The 14,100-nt window shown below is 43.3% G+C and overlaps 1 protein-coding gene across 3 annotated transcripts in view; it reads left to right on the top strand.

Moving 5' to 3' along the window:
• The window catches only part of LOC112923383 (transport and Golgi organization protein 1 homolog), a 79,806-nt gene extending 67,451 nt beyond the window's left edge, over positions 1-12,355 (top strand). For 2 of the 3 annotated variants that reach the window (XM_072753710.1, XM_026003220.2), the window contains exons 8-15: positions 2,697-2,760; positions 2,928-3,066; positions 5,068-5,169; positions 5,839-5,899; positions 6,008-6,043; positions 6,123-6,190; positions 6,306-6,399; positions 9,223-9,398. In XM_072753710.1, coding sequence (XP_072609811.1) covers positions 2,697-2,760; positions 2,928-3,066; positions 5,068-5,169; positions 5,839-5,899; positions 6,008-6,043; positions 6,123-6,190; positions 6,306-6,360 — 525 coding nt within the window. In that variant the 3' untranslated portion in view covers positions 6,361-6,399; positions 9,223-9,398. Of the gene's footprint in view, positions 1-2,696; positions 2,761-2,927; positions 3,067-5,067; positions 5,170-5,838; positions 5,900-6,007; positions 6,044-6,122; positions 6,191-6,305; positions 6,400-9,222; positions 9,399-11,721; positions 11,881-12,078 lie in introns of those variants that run through there. The other variant, XR_012000613.1, reaches the window with a different exon arrangement.
• The last annotated feature ends 1,745 nt before the right edge of the window (positions 12,356-14,100 follow it).

The following is a 14,100-nucleotide window of genomic DNA, read 5'->3' as shown; positions in this document are numbered from 1 at the left end:
CCATAGCCAGGCTTATCAAAAAAAAAGAGAAAGGATCCAAATGAATGAAATCATGATTGAAAGAGAGGCAATCACAACCAGCATGGAAGAAATACAAACATTATGAGAACATATTATGGAAAACTAACTATATGCCAAAAAAGTGGGCAATCTTGAAGAACTGGATGCATTCCTAGAAACATCTGAACTATCAAAACTGAAACAGGAAGAAATAGAAAACCTAACAGACCCACAACCAGCAAAAAAATGGAAGTAGTCATCAAAAGTCTCCCAACAAACAAGAGTTCAGGACCAGATGGCTTCCCAGGTGAATTCCACAAACTATTTAAAGAAGAATTAATACCTATTCTTCTGAAGCTGTTTGAAAAAATAGAAATGGAAGGAACACTTCCAAACTCATTCTATGATGCCAGCATTGCATTGATCCCCAAACCAGACAAAGACTCCACCAAAAAGGAAAATTACAGACAAGTATCCCTGATGAACATGGATGCCAAAATTCTGATCCAGATACTAACCAATAATAAAATTTGTATGGAACCAGAAAAGACAATAGCCAGAGGAACACTGAAAAAGAAAACCAAAGTTGGTGGCATCACAATTCCAGACCCCAAGCTATATTACAAAGCTTTAATCATCAAGACCATATGGTACTGGCATAAAAACAGACACAAAGATTAAAGGAACTGAATAGAGAACCCAGAAATGGACCCTCAACACTGTGGTCAACTCATCTTCGACAAAGTAGGAGATAATATCCAATGGAGAAAAGAGAGTTTCTTCACAAATAGTGTTGGGAAAATTGGACCGCATTATGTAGAAGAATGAAACTGGACAGGTTTCTTAAACCATACAAAGCAATAACCTCAAAATGGATAAAGACCTAAATGTGAGACAGGAAACCATCAAAATCCTAGAGAGGACACAGGCAGCAACCTCTTGGACCTTGGCCACAGCAACTTCTTGCTGGATATGTATCCAAAGACAAGAGAACCAAAAGTAAAAAGGAACCATTTGGACTTCATCAAGATAAAAAGCTTTTGCACAGCAAAGGAAACAATTGACAAACCCAAAAGACAACCTACAGAATGGGAGAAAATATTTGTAAATCTCTCATCAGATAAAGGGCAAGTATCCAAAAGCTATAAAGGACTTATCAAACTCAACATCAAAAAGGCAAATAATCCAGTCAAGAAATGGGCAGAAGACACGAACAGACGTTTCACCAAAGAAGACCTACACACAGCCAACAAGCACATGAAAAAATATTCAACATCACTTGGCATCAGGGAAATACAGATCAAAATAACAATGAAATACCACCTTGAACCAGTCAGAATGGCTAAAATTAACAGGTGAAGAAACAAGAAATGTTGGTGAGGATTCTGAGAAAGGGGAATCTTCTTAAACTGCTGGTGGGAATGTAAGCTGCTGTAGCCACTCTGGGAAAAAGAATTGAGGTTCCGCAAAAAGTTAAATGTAGGGCTGCACTATGACCCAGCAATTGGACTACTAGCTATTTACCCAAAGGATACAAACTTAGTGATCTGAAGGAGTACCTGGACCCAAATGTTTATAGCAGCATGTCCACAATAGCTAAACTATGGAAAAGGCCCAGATGTCTATTGACAGATGAATAGATGAAGACAATGTAGTATATGAATACACACACACACACACACACACACACACACACACACATAATGGAATATATATATATGTATTTATATAATGGAATATTACTTAGCCATCAAAAAATGAAATGTTACCATTTACAATGCTTGATGGTATTAGAGGCTATTGTGCTAAGCGAAATAAGTCAGAGAGAGATGATTATCATATGATTTCACTCATGTGGAATTTAAGAAACAAAACAGGATCATAGTGGGAGGGAGTGAGATATAAGACAAAATCAGAGAGGGAGACAAGATAGCAGAGACTTTAACTGTAGGACACAAAATTCAGGTTGCTGGAAGGGAGGTGGATTAGGGGATGGGGTAATTGGGTGATAGACATTAAGGAGGGCACATGATGTTATAAATACTGGGTGTGATATGTAACTGATGAGTCACTGAATTCTATCTTTGAAACTAATAATATATGTTAATTTAACTAATTTTTAAAATTTTAATTTAAATAAAATAAAAAATTTAAAGTGTTGGCTATTGAGTTTTACCATAATGTAGCTTGGGAGGCTTTTTGTTCATTGAGTGAAATGAGTGCACCTATTTGCTTGCTGTTTACCACAGTTGAGAGTGGGAATCTGGGAACAGACACTCCTTCTGAGCAGTGAGCTGAATTTCACTTAGGACCACTATGAAGAGTTTTGCTATTTCAAGGACTAGGAAATATGGTTTATTTTCATAGCTAGGCAATTATCACATCATTCAGCCCTGCCCTCTGAGAAGTGTAGAAAATCCTATAAGATATTTGAGAGATGAAGGGTGGTAGCTAGCCAAGTTATACAGTCCATTCCTTCTATTAATGCTTAACATACAATTTTCAGTGTGAATAGGGGAAAGCCATTTATGAGTTCTTCGACCTGAACTATTTTCCACCTTCCTTACTTTCACCCTCTTCCATTTATGGCTCAAGATCTTCCTTTCTTGTACTGAATGATCCTGTCCTATTAGGTACACTCACATTGTTCTGCGATCATGATTGCTTGAATGTCTTTTCTCATATCTATCTTTAAGTTGCAAGATGAATTTGAAGATCCAGAGCTGAGAGTCTTAAGGTCCAAGAAATATGACCTGGAAGGTATGTGGTTTGGGGGGAATATATCCCCATGTGGTGGCAACGAGTGTGCATTGGGAAGGGAAAGAATGCCTTCCTGTCCTGAGGGTCATTACCCTTCTCCTTCCCCCGTCACAAGCAAGTTCTCAGGTCATGTGCACACACACACAGAAGAAAACCATCCTTTACAGACAGTAAAAAGGTCCTGGAAGACAAGTGCAATGCATTGAGTTCTGTGAAAACAACAAAGGAAGCAGAATTGAAACAGCTGAAGAAGAAAGTGGATACCTTGGCTGAATTCTATGAACAGACAAAAGTGGCTGCAGAAGAGTAAGATATTCCTGTGTTAATTGTCACAAATACTGTTGTATGAATTTATGTGGTGGTCAGTATGGAAAATTGTCTTCCTTTTAGAATAGGATCTACAGTATTTTTGCCAAATGTATTCAGTAGAATTGGTGTTTGCCTTGCCTACCTTGATTTCTGGAACCCGCCTTTTCCTTTCTCTTCTAACTGCTTGTCACATGTTGTTGTGTGATTTACTTGGGGTAGAAGAGAGTACATAACAGCATTAATCCCTTTGATACCTGGATCCCCTTTGGGTTTGTCTACATTGTCCTTTAGATTTCAGTCTCATTACAAGTTCTTATCAGCCCTAAATGAGGTCATTTGTTTAGTATGAGACTTGGGTCAAGAATGTGTAGAGAAAAGTGGAATTCTCTTGCTGCAGAAGCAGTGGGAGTTTCTTTCTGGAAAGTAGGTTGGGGCGCCAGCAGTACTGGATCGCTTCATCCAGTGTGCAGTTGAGATCATTCATTGCAGGCTCAATTCTTTAGAAGGCCAGGGTATTTCCCATTCACCTGATTTTTTTGTGTGTGACCCTCTTGGGTCCCAACCAAAGCCTATAGTTTCACCAGGGCTCACCATTGCTGGATGAACCTGAGATTCACTTGTTTCCTCCTAAGCCTGTGCCTATAAAGTTGTTCAGCTTCTTTGTAGTTCACTTGCCTGTTCCAGAATTTACTGATAAGTCCTGGGGAGATTGGTTCCAACTGCCAGGCTAGCATTCTCCTAGGCTACCATCTTCTCATCTTGTTCTCCTATTTCTTGTGCTAGTTAGTTTGATGCATTCAAGCCAGAGTTTCCTCTTTTGTCCAGTATTTACTTTTTTTTTTCTCAAGAGAGGATGAGTACCTTAGAGTACCTCATTCATGTTGAAAAGTAAAACTGTTCCTTCTCTTCCCTTGAGTCTCAGCTTTGTGTTATTCCTTAACACAGCAGGAGTGGAGACTGCTCTTTCTCACTGGTATCTTGTTTTTTGTTCATTGGTAAGTTCTTTTTTGGGGGAAGGTACAGTGCTTTGACCACCTTTCTCTCTTCAACACCTTACAACTGAGACGTTACATTACAGCCCTTCCAGAAAACATTTGCTGCATGATTGCCTGAGAGACCAGACACAAACTCAAGTGTCTTTCTGTGTCTAGAGCTTTTGTCTCAGTTTCTAAGAGACTTTTTGCATGTGATTCTTGAGTCAATCAAGTGTTAGAATATGAGCACAATACAGCCAATCAGCATTTCTAAGCATTGCCCTTTGCTACCTTCACTATCAATGAACTCAGTCTTCTGAAAGTAGGTTGATTTCATGTGGTTGATAGTTTTCTACCTGAAATCTGTTTCCTGGAGTTAACACCCTGACTATGTGACAGTTCACGTAATTTTATACTTCAGTATATATTGCCGCCACTAAGATAAGCTTTTTCCTCCACTGGGATGTTCAAAGGAGAGGCAGGTGTTGTACTTCTAAACCCTATAGATGACTGGGAATGAGCTGCAGTACTGATGAAGCCATATTCTGGAAGGCTTTCTTTGGACTGATTGGTTGAACAGGCACATCGTTGGCCTGAGAATCAGGGCTCCCCAAGGAGGTATAGGACTAATGTTGATACCCTGCTTCATCCTAATGGGTATAGTTGGTCAGACATGGCTTTTCACTTTGAACTGAAATGAGCCTTTACCATCTCAAACAAAAGACCAACTCTGAGAGGGCACAAAATGTAATGTTATTTGAAGACCTGATGATGAATGAATTGAAGTAGAGAATATAAAGACAGCTCTAATTGCAGGGACTTGGCAGCAGCCAGAGTTTGGTTTTCTTTAACCCTAATGGGGGGTTCAATTCATTTCTCTGATCATGTTGTCGGTCTGTGTGTTTACTAGCCGGGGAGGGGAGAAGGGACATTCAAATCTAGGCCATAAAGAGTCCTGGGAGAAAAAACTACAGAGCTTGCAGGCCTTGACTACTGGATTATGTAAATACCTTTCCCATCTTAGGAAACTGAAAAAGACACACTATGAACTGGTGGCAAAGAAGAATCAGCTGTCAGCTACAGAGAAAAATTTGAAAGTAGCCACAGAAGAAATAGACAAATACAAGTGAGTTCAGCTATTAAATACTAGCAGCACCTGAAATATCTGTTAACTCTTTATTTTTAACCCTGGTACAACATTTAGACTCAACTAACAAGTAATGGAAACAAAAATTCATAGGACATCCAATGAGAACAGACAAAAAATAGAAGTTTTAGAGACAACCACACAATTACATTACTAAACATGCCCTGATCTCCAGCGCTGGCCTGACTCTGTGGAAAATTCATCCACGCCAGCGTCCCTGGGGGTGGTGTAAATTGTCTTCATTTTAGGAAAGCAGTTTGTTGTAGTTTGAATCATACCCAAAACACAGTAGTGCCATCTGATGGCCCTGGTCTTTGCCACCCTGGGAAACATGGTAAGGATAGAACTTAAAGGAGAGAAGAGATTTATGACAAAAGACACTTGCCGCAGGATAAATTAGGGAATGATTGAAGACAGGTAAGGAAATTATATCAACTCTGAACCCTGCAGGTGTGAGAAAGTGAGTAAGGGAAGGATGTAACAATAGCTTTAATCCAACTGTACATTTGTAATCATGTGACAAGTGTTTCCTGTGCCAGGATAAATTGGATGAGGGGACAGATAAGAGGAGGATGGCCACCTGGGCCAGTTATTTGAAATCCTACCCAATAATGGGCTTTATCTGATGAAAGCTATTGTAACTCACAGGCAACAAGTCCAAGAAATGCAAGAACAGCTACAGGAGTCAGAACTGACCTTCAGACACCAGGTAACCTGAGCTCTGCCCACTGTGCTGAACCCTTGGCACCTCCTGCAGGGGACAGCAGTGGCTCATCGAGTCCTTAACCATGGGCTTTTGGTGTGCTGGCTTTTTCAGATCGCAGTTCATGAGAAGAATGCTCAAGACAACTGGGTAAGTGGTTGCTTTTTCATCCTCTTTGTTTGGTGCACAGTCTGGCACAACTGAAGGTGGAGGTGTTTTTCTCCCCCAGGTCAAGGCTCGGATTTGGGAGAGGGAGATAGCGCAGCAAAGGAGGGAGAAAGCCTACTTGAAACACAGGTACGGGAGGTTGACAGACGTTATTACGGGCATTTGTGGGAGGACAGCTACGCTGTTTATTGTCAAGAGAGGTGGTGGTATTGTAATTCTTATATATATCCATTATCTGTTCAAGACTGGGCTTACTGGAAGAAAGATGCTGCCTGAGAGACACAGGAGGCAGGAACTAATTCCGGGAAGACCTGAGATGCAGAACCCTCCAGGGAGAGGTAAGGGGCACTTTTGAAGTGCAGCAGCCCAATTGCCGCTATGAAACCACCACTCAGCATCCATCCAGTTCCTGTGGGTGATCGTTGTGTGCCCTGGAGAGAATCACAAGCACTACCTAAGGACAGCAGCTTGTCTGAAGGGGTAACAGGAGGGTATATTCCTCGGGTGCCCCCAGGCAGCAGGGCACCTGTCCCCATGACAGCTGGAGCTCCCGCCCCCCCCCCCGACTGCAGACCCTCCTACTCCCTCCATCACTCCATCCTGAAGAAATGTACCTGGAGGGGTGATGGTCCTGAGCTTCTTCCCACCTTGACCTAGTGGTGAAGACTTTTTTGGGGGAAAAAAAGACTTTAAAAAAGACCTTTATTTACTGTTTATGGAGTTTCCTTTTTTTTTATTTGTCATCTACAGTACTGCACTCATCAGTTCATGTAATTTTATTCCTTTAATGTTATGAATAGAATACCACAGCTTTACTGCTTAGTCCACCTATTTTTTCTTTGCTCATGACTATACGTTTGGCTAAGTACATTCCTTAAGTATTTCTGTAATGGCCAGTCGCATATGCTAGGCCTCATCTGTAGACTGAAATATTGAACCATCAACCTGTGGCCTGAGAAGAGAATGCATGCTATTCATTTGGAGGATGCATTGATATCCCACCCATGGGGGTACCCACCCATGGCTATTCTCAGTTCAATTATTAATCTATGAAGAAAACATGATTTTCTTTGATGTGTCTTGATAACCGAATTTCAGTATTGATTTCCCGCCAGTTGTACCCTATGCTGTCCTCTGTTGGTTGATTCCTTATGGAAACACTTAACCCTGGGCCCTATAGTGTCTCCCTAACATCACGTGATGGTATCTCCCTTAGCAAAATAGTCACTTGGGTCATGTGGGAAGCCGTCTATTCTGATAAGGGACTGAGTGTGAGAAAGAGTGCAAGATGGGGGAGGAAGGCATAGAGGGTGCGCAAACCACAATAAACCTTCATTCTTTGTCAGATTCAGAATCTAGACCAGTTCTCGAGATGAATAGCACTACCATCCCTAAAAAGGACCTGGAGATGGCTAAGATAAATGCTGTGTGATTTTTCTGTTGTAGCCATTTCTGGAAGATTATTCTTTTTTGGACAGCACCCTGTCCTGGCCTAGTGTCTGTTCGGTGTGTCCTGTGATCTGTCTGAGGCATGTTCACCTTTCAAAATTCAGGATGTTTACCCAGGAGCCTACAGGCTTCTCCATTAGAGATCCTCACCGTAGGTGGTGCCTCCTGAAGCCACAGATGCTTAGAGATGAACAATTGCAGGATGCACACCATGTGTGTGTGTGTGTGTGTGTATGTATGTGTGTATGTGTCTAAAAATAACTTGATGATGACTCCTCTCTCTGCACTAAAGTCGGCCAGTCTAGTTGACTCCTCTAGTTTTTAGTTATGTGGGAGGGGCAGCCTTGTGGTTTTTCAAGTCCAGAGACTAACCTGGGAATATGTCTCTGGTGTTCCTCACAGCTGGGAAATGTGAAAAGCTATGAGTCAGTTTGCACTTTGTGCTGCGTGCTTTGGTGCTTTGGGAAGATTTGAGTGTTCTTAGATAAGGTGGGATTCCCAAGTCATCTGTGTTTCTTCCGTGGGGGTAGGGACAACCCAGAATCCCTTCAGGTGAGTCCTGGGTGAGACAGTTGTGAACTCTGCCAGGTGACATACGTGTAGTAGAAAATGTCCATGGGACCAACAGCTGTGAAGAAGGGATACCAGTGACAACCTGCAGAGCCAACACCTCACCCATGTTTTCTGTTGTGTGCCTGTGAACGGGTTCTCATTTGAGAACCTGTGCCAGCTGACAGGGTCTCCCCTGACCCACCATGGGAGTTTCACACCTACTCTCCAGCCACATTTGTTTGCATCCAGTGATGCAGAGTCAGCTCCTCAGTGGTCCTTAGCACTGAAGGACTCTGCACTTGCTCTGTGCCTAAGCTAAGGATCATTTGATCAACGGTGATGCAGATCCACAGAGGTGGTTCCCACTAACTCGTAGGGATTGTGGTCCTCTTAGAAAGCACTTTTCCAGGTTCCCTATGGGACTCCAGAAATGTACATCTTTCCAGCGTTATCTGTCATCATGAACAGCACTGTGGGCAGTAGAAGACCCCTTCTCAGGGAGGGAAGCAGGGTGGGGTCAGGAGGGGGCTGGCAGCAGCAGTTTGACCCATGAGAGGCTGTGATTCTATGTGTGGACACTGGGCTTCTCATTTCCTTTCACTGTCTTTGTTCTTATTGAGTATACATAACCCTCTGTGGCTGCGCTGGACGTGGGAACAGAGTGGGCCTGGCCACAAGTTCCTGCCTGTCTGGAATATACTCCTTTTGAGTTGATTGTCATGGCTTCTATTCAACTGGGAGGACAAGATGCTTTGAAGTCCCATCTTCTCAGAGATGTTTGGTGATGTGTGGGAATACTAAGTTCTTTCCTTTAGCATCCTTCACTTGCCCCTGAACTATGTAGTGGCATCAAATGGGAGGCCTCTGGTTCCGGGCCCTGGTGCTATGCTCCCCTGGAAGCTGAGGGTGAACAAAGAACCAGGGTATTATACCTACTATTGGGTTTCAGGCTGGAGAGCATTATCCTTCAAACTGTCATGGCAACATACCTTTGTTCTGCAGATCCCTGTGAATACAAGAGGACCAGCTCCTGTACTGGTCCCACTGACAGCCACACATGCAAGTGTTGATCCAAAGCCTCACATATACTGTGAAGGCAAAATTCATATAGCAAAACAGAAGATCCCATTGAAATAACTCACAATCCTTTTGCCTTACAGGACTGTTTCAGATTTGAAGACCTCCCTGAGCAGTAACAACCAGGCTGTGAAGAGTGTATATTTAGAACATGTGTCAGATCTGCCTAATGGTCAGAGTGTTTCCCCTTTAAATCCTGTCCCTTGTGCTTTGTCACTCCTGGTATCCCCCTAATAAACGTTTCATGGTTCTTTCTTCATGTCAGCGTCTGTTTTCACCAGGACCTACCATCCCTCCCCTTGAGTGCATAATGTGAATCCTGCATACACAGTAAACAAACTGGCAGAAATGGTGGTGATGGGGGATGGCCACAAGATTACCCTTTGTGGGATCTTTACTGCAAGGGGCCCAGGAAATCCTTCTGGGGAGGTGGACTCATCTTGTATTTAGATCTATTGGTGGTTCTATTTACTCTGTTGATGGATGCTCTTGAGCACATGGCTCTTGCTGGTTTAGGAGGTGTGTGGTGATCAGCAGGACAGATGTCTGTCCCCAGGCAGTAGTCTATTGTGATGGTGAGGATTGAACAAAGGGTTAGGAATGGCCCTGGTGAGACCAGTGAGGAGGCCCTGCATTAAGGCAAGTTTTGTGCACTGGCTTCCCCCTACCAGCTGCCCCTCAACAGCACCAGTCTGGGTGAGCTCTGAGGGGGTTGATCAGTGGCAGTTTTCTTGGTAATACCCATGAAGTCCCATAATCCTCCCAGTTTCCTTATGGAGGAATGGACCTCTTCCCTAAGAGGTCAATGATGGGAAACCCACTGCTCCCCCACAATGCAGGAGGAGTTGGGTGTGTGGTTCTGGATCTTTTTAGGTCCTCCATGCCAATCCATTCTGCACCAGAGCTCCATGATCCTGCAGAGCCCTCCTTTCCAGGCTGTGGAGGCAGCCATCCTCCCGCAGCTTGGGGATCATGGCTGGGCCACCAACATGTCAAGGTCTCTCTGTGCATGGGCTGTCCAGGGGTGGCTGGTGACCTCACTGCTGCAGCCAAGGTCAGCCTAAGCAGCCTTTGTAAATGGGATGGTCATGCCCTGGGACCAAGGTGTGGACTGAAACATGCAGGAGACCAGGAAAGAGAGGAGATGTGGTTCCCTGTTTTCCTAGACAGGGCTGCACAGAGCAGAAGGCATGAGGGCCTGGGAAGAGACAGAGGAAGAGACTTTCAGGAAGAGAAACACTGAGTGAGTGGTGGGGGAATGGGGCAAGTCCTAAAGTGAGAGGAAGAAAGAGGGAGACAGGGTAAGGAGAAGCCGAAGCAAAGAGGAATTACAAGGAGGAATGGAGGTTCTTCGTCCAGAGGTGTGGAGGGGGAACCATGGACGAGGATGGAGGAGCCTATGTAGGGGATCTGAGTGTTGGGACCAGTAGAGGCAGGAATTCTGGGCATCAGATTCCCTGAGTCCACTGCTCCCACCTTCCTGGGGCTGAGCTTTGCAGAGGTCATTTCACTTCAAGAGATGGGTACACCTCCTTTTGCTTGGGGTTTTGGGGCCCAGCCTCAGGCTCTCTCAGGGAGAAAGATGGCTTGAGGGAGAGCATGCTGCTCTTTGGCAGGTAATCTCCAGAGCCTGCCCTGTGGGGAGGTGACCCTGAGCCATCTCCCTGCCTGCTCCATGCCCTGCTGCATTCCTCCTGCCCCACCTAGGCCTTGCTCACATTCCAGAACCAGGCCCCAGGCACTGTGCTGTCCCAGGTCCTGCAACCCGGAACTGGCACAGATCCAGTGCTGATCTCAACCAAAAATATTCTAGAATGAGTTCTGTGTTCTTCCTCTGGAGCTAGCAGTGTCTAGCAGGAGAGAGGGTTGCTATTCTCATGTCCACGGAAGGTTGGGAGGGGCACAGTTTCAAATCCCATAGGCTTCTCCTATATTCAAACAGAATCTTCTAACTCCATTGAGCCTTCTGGTTGTGAAGAGATGGAAATTAGTATTTGAAGGTAAAATTGGCTCCTTATAAGAATTGATGGAGATGATTTCATCCATCTGCCACATCTAGAGCACTTTGCAAAGCAAATATCTAAGGATTCACACAGTAAATTCATATTGGATGTGTAGCTGCCTTTAGGTTTGCATTTTAACTGTCACATATGTGTCAACAAAGGCTGGCAGAGGGCATGCCATGGCCTTTTCTGGTCCAGGGTGTCTCATGGCAGGAAGGGCTTCCAATGGAATCAGAGGACTACCACACAGCATCTCAGAGAGCTAGAGCTGGTTTTCCAGCAGGTTCTGACGCCCACCCAGGGAGACCTTGGGAACTTTGTGGCAACTTGGTGTCTCCCTAGGTGCGAGGCAGAAAGCTACCTTGTTGGGCTGAGTGCTGAGGAGAGGTCTCTAGGTGGCTTCCCCCTGGGATGTGCTGGTCGGTAAGAAGCACAGTCCCTTGTGTTTTCTGGGCTGTTTCCCTGGTTTGGTCATCCTTTTCATAGAGGGTATTTAAACAAGACCTATTTTACTCAGGGATCCATGGATTGAGAGGTCCATTGCTGCCACCTGACAGAGCTTTGGTTGGTTTGTTACAGATGCAGACTTGTTTCTGGGGAGAAATCCTGAACCAAATTCAGAGGAACTGGAGCCACATTCAGTTGAGATGTGAATACAGGAACTGATGACTCTCAGGACCTCCTAGAATGAGGAGATGGGGTCCCACTTTCCCAGTTCTGCTGGAACCAGAACCTGAGGTAAAAACACAAACTGCTCTCCACTTAAACATACTTGTATTACTTTGTCATTGGCATTTTTTCCTGCAATGTTGTAGTCGTTGGAACGACTGAAGTCCTGACAGGTGTGGGGTCATAAACCCTCCATTATTGTACAGCTTAATATTTACAACTGAAACAGAATTGGTTATAACTGTCCTTTCTTGTCTTTGTTGGCAGGAAAGTCATCAATATGTTCAAAACATTTTATCTGTATACAATGGAATATTACTCAGCCATTAGAAATGACAAATACCCACCATTTGCTTCAACGTGGATGGAACTGGAGGGTATTATGCTGAGTGAAGTAAGTCAATCGGAGAAGGACAAACAGTGTATGTTCTCATTCATTTGGGGAATATAAATAATAGTGAAAGGGAATATAAAGGAAGGGAGAAGAAATGTGTGGGAAATATCAGGAAGGGAGACAGAACATAAAGACTCCAAACTCAGGGAAACGAAATAGGGGTGGTGGAAGGGGAGGAGGGCGGGGGGTGGGGGGGATGGGTGACGGGCACTGAGGGGGACACTTGACGGGATGAGAACTGGGTGTTATACTGTATGTTGGTAAATTGAACACCAATAAAAATTAATTTATTAAAAAAAACATTTTATCTGTATACAATGGAATATTACTCAGCCATTAGAAATGACAAATACCCACCATTTGCTTCAACGTGGATGGAACTGGAGGGTATTATGCTGAGTGAAATAAGTTAATCGAAGAAGGACAAACATTATATGTTCTCATTCATTTGGGGAATATAAATAATAGTGAAAGGGAATAGAAGGGAAGGGAGAAAAAATGGGTGGGACTCCTAACTCTGGGAAACGAACTAGGGGTAGTGGTAGGGGAGGGGGGCGGGGGGTGGGGGTGAATGGGTGACGGGCACTGAGGGGGGCACTTGACGGGATGAGCACTGGGTGTTATTCTGTATGTTGGCAAATTGAACATCAATAAAAAAAAACATTTTATCTTATCTCCTTTCCTTTTCTTTTTTTAAAAAAGACTTTATTTATTTATTTACTTATTTATTTATTTATTCACGAGAGACACACACACACACAGGCAGAGACATAGGCAGGCTCCATGCAGGGAGCCCAGTGTGGGACTCGATCCTAGAACTCCAGGATCACACCCTGGGCTGAAGGCAGATGCTTAACCACGGAGCTACCCAGGCATCCCATCCTCATCTCCTTTTCAACTGAGATTTGCCATGTTTTATAATGTTTAGTGCCTCCTTCAGCCTGGGGTGTGATCCTGGAGACTCAGCATCGAGTCCCACATCAGTCTTCCCGCGTGGAGCCTGCTTCTCCCTTAGCCTATATCTCTGCCTCTCGCTCTCTCTCTCTCTCTCTCATGAATAAATAAATAATAAATAAATATATATATAAATAAATAAATAAATAAAATCTTAAAAAATCTATGATTTCATTTCAGTGTATTTCTTCATTTATTATTTTATATTTATGTTGAAATATGAGACTATCTCACAAGTTCATTGAATTTGATAAAAGTATATATTCTAAGTATGAATATTTAAGGTGTGCATTTTTGAATTAATAAATGGAGATTGTCTCTTAAATTAGGGATATTTGCTGGGAAAGATTCAAGTGGTCATGATCATTTTGGGGACGGAATTATGTCTTCTCTTCTACAAGCATGCCATAGTTATGCCATTGTCATATATCTGGGTATGAGCAATTAATTTTCTTTTCATATTTTTATTTAAATTCTAGTTAGTTAACAGTACATGGATATGAACAGCTGTATGACAGTATCCTGTTTTCCAATTTATTAATTTCATGAAATAAACTTCTTTTTCTTCTCCATGATAAGAAAACCAACAAATCTATCATTTGTTCTTATGACACAATTCTTTCTTCTTAAAGATTTTATTTATCAATTTGAGAGAGAGAGAGAGAGTGAACATGAGCAGGGGTTGGCGCGGAAGGGAGAGGGAGAAGCAGAGTCCCCATTAAGCAGGGGCTCCATCCCATGACTCTGAGATCATGTCCAAAGCCAAAGGCAGCCACTTAACCAACTGAGCCACCCAGGCACCCCCTTATGACATTATTCTTAATATGACATCTCTTAAAATTAAAGCTTTTCCTCATTGATGGGCTACATCTGTTTTACCATCAATAACCAAGGAGAAGCATTTTTCTTCAAATATTATCAACAGCATTTCAAGTCTAACA

This window comes from Vulpes vulpes, chromosome 3 (genome assembly GCF_048418805.1).
Source record: "Vulpes vulpes isolate BD-2025 chromosome 3, VulVul3, whole genome shotgun sequence".
Lineage (NCBI taxonomy): Eukaryota > Metazoa > Chordata > Mammalia > Carnivora > Canidae > Vulpes > Vulpes vulpes.
The sequence above is the reverse complement of the archived record's forward strand: the minus strand, read 5'-3'. Positions and strand labels throughout refer to the sequence as shown.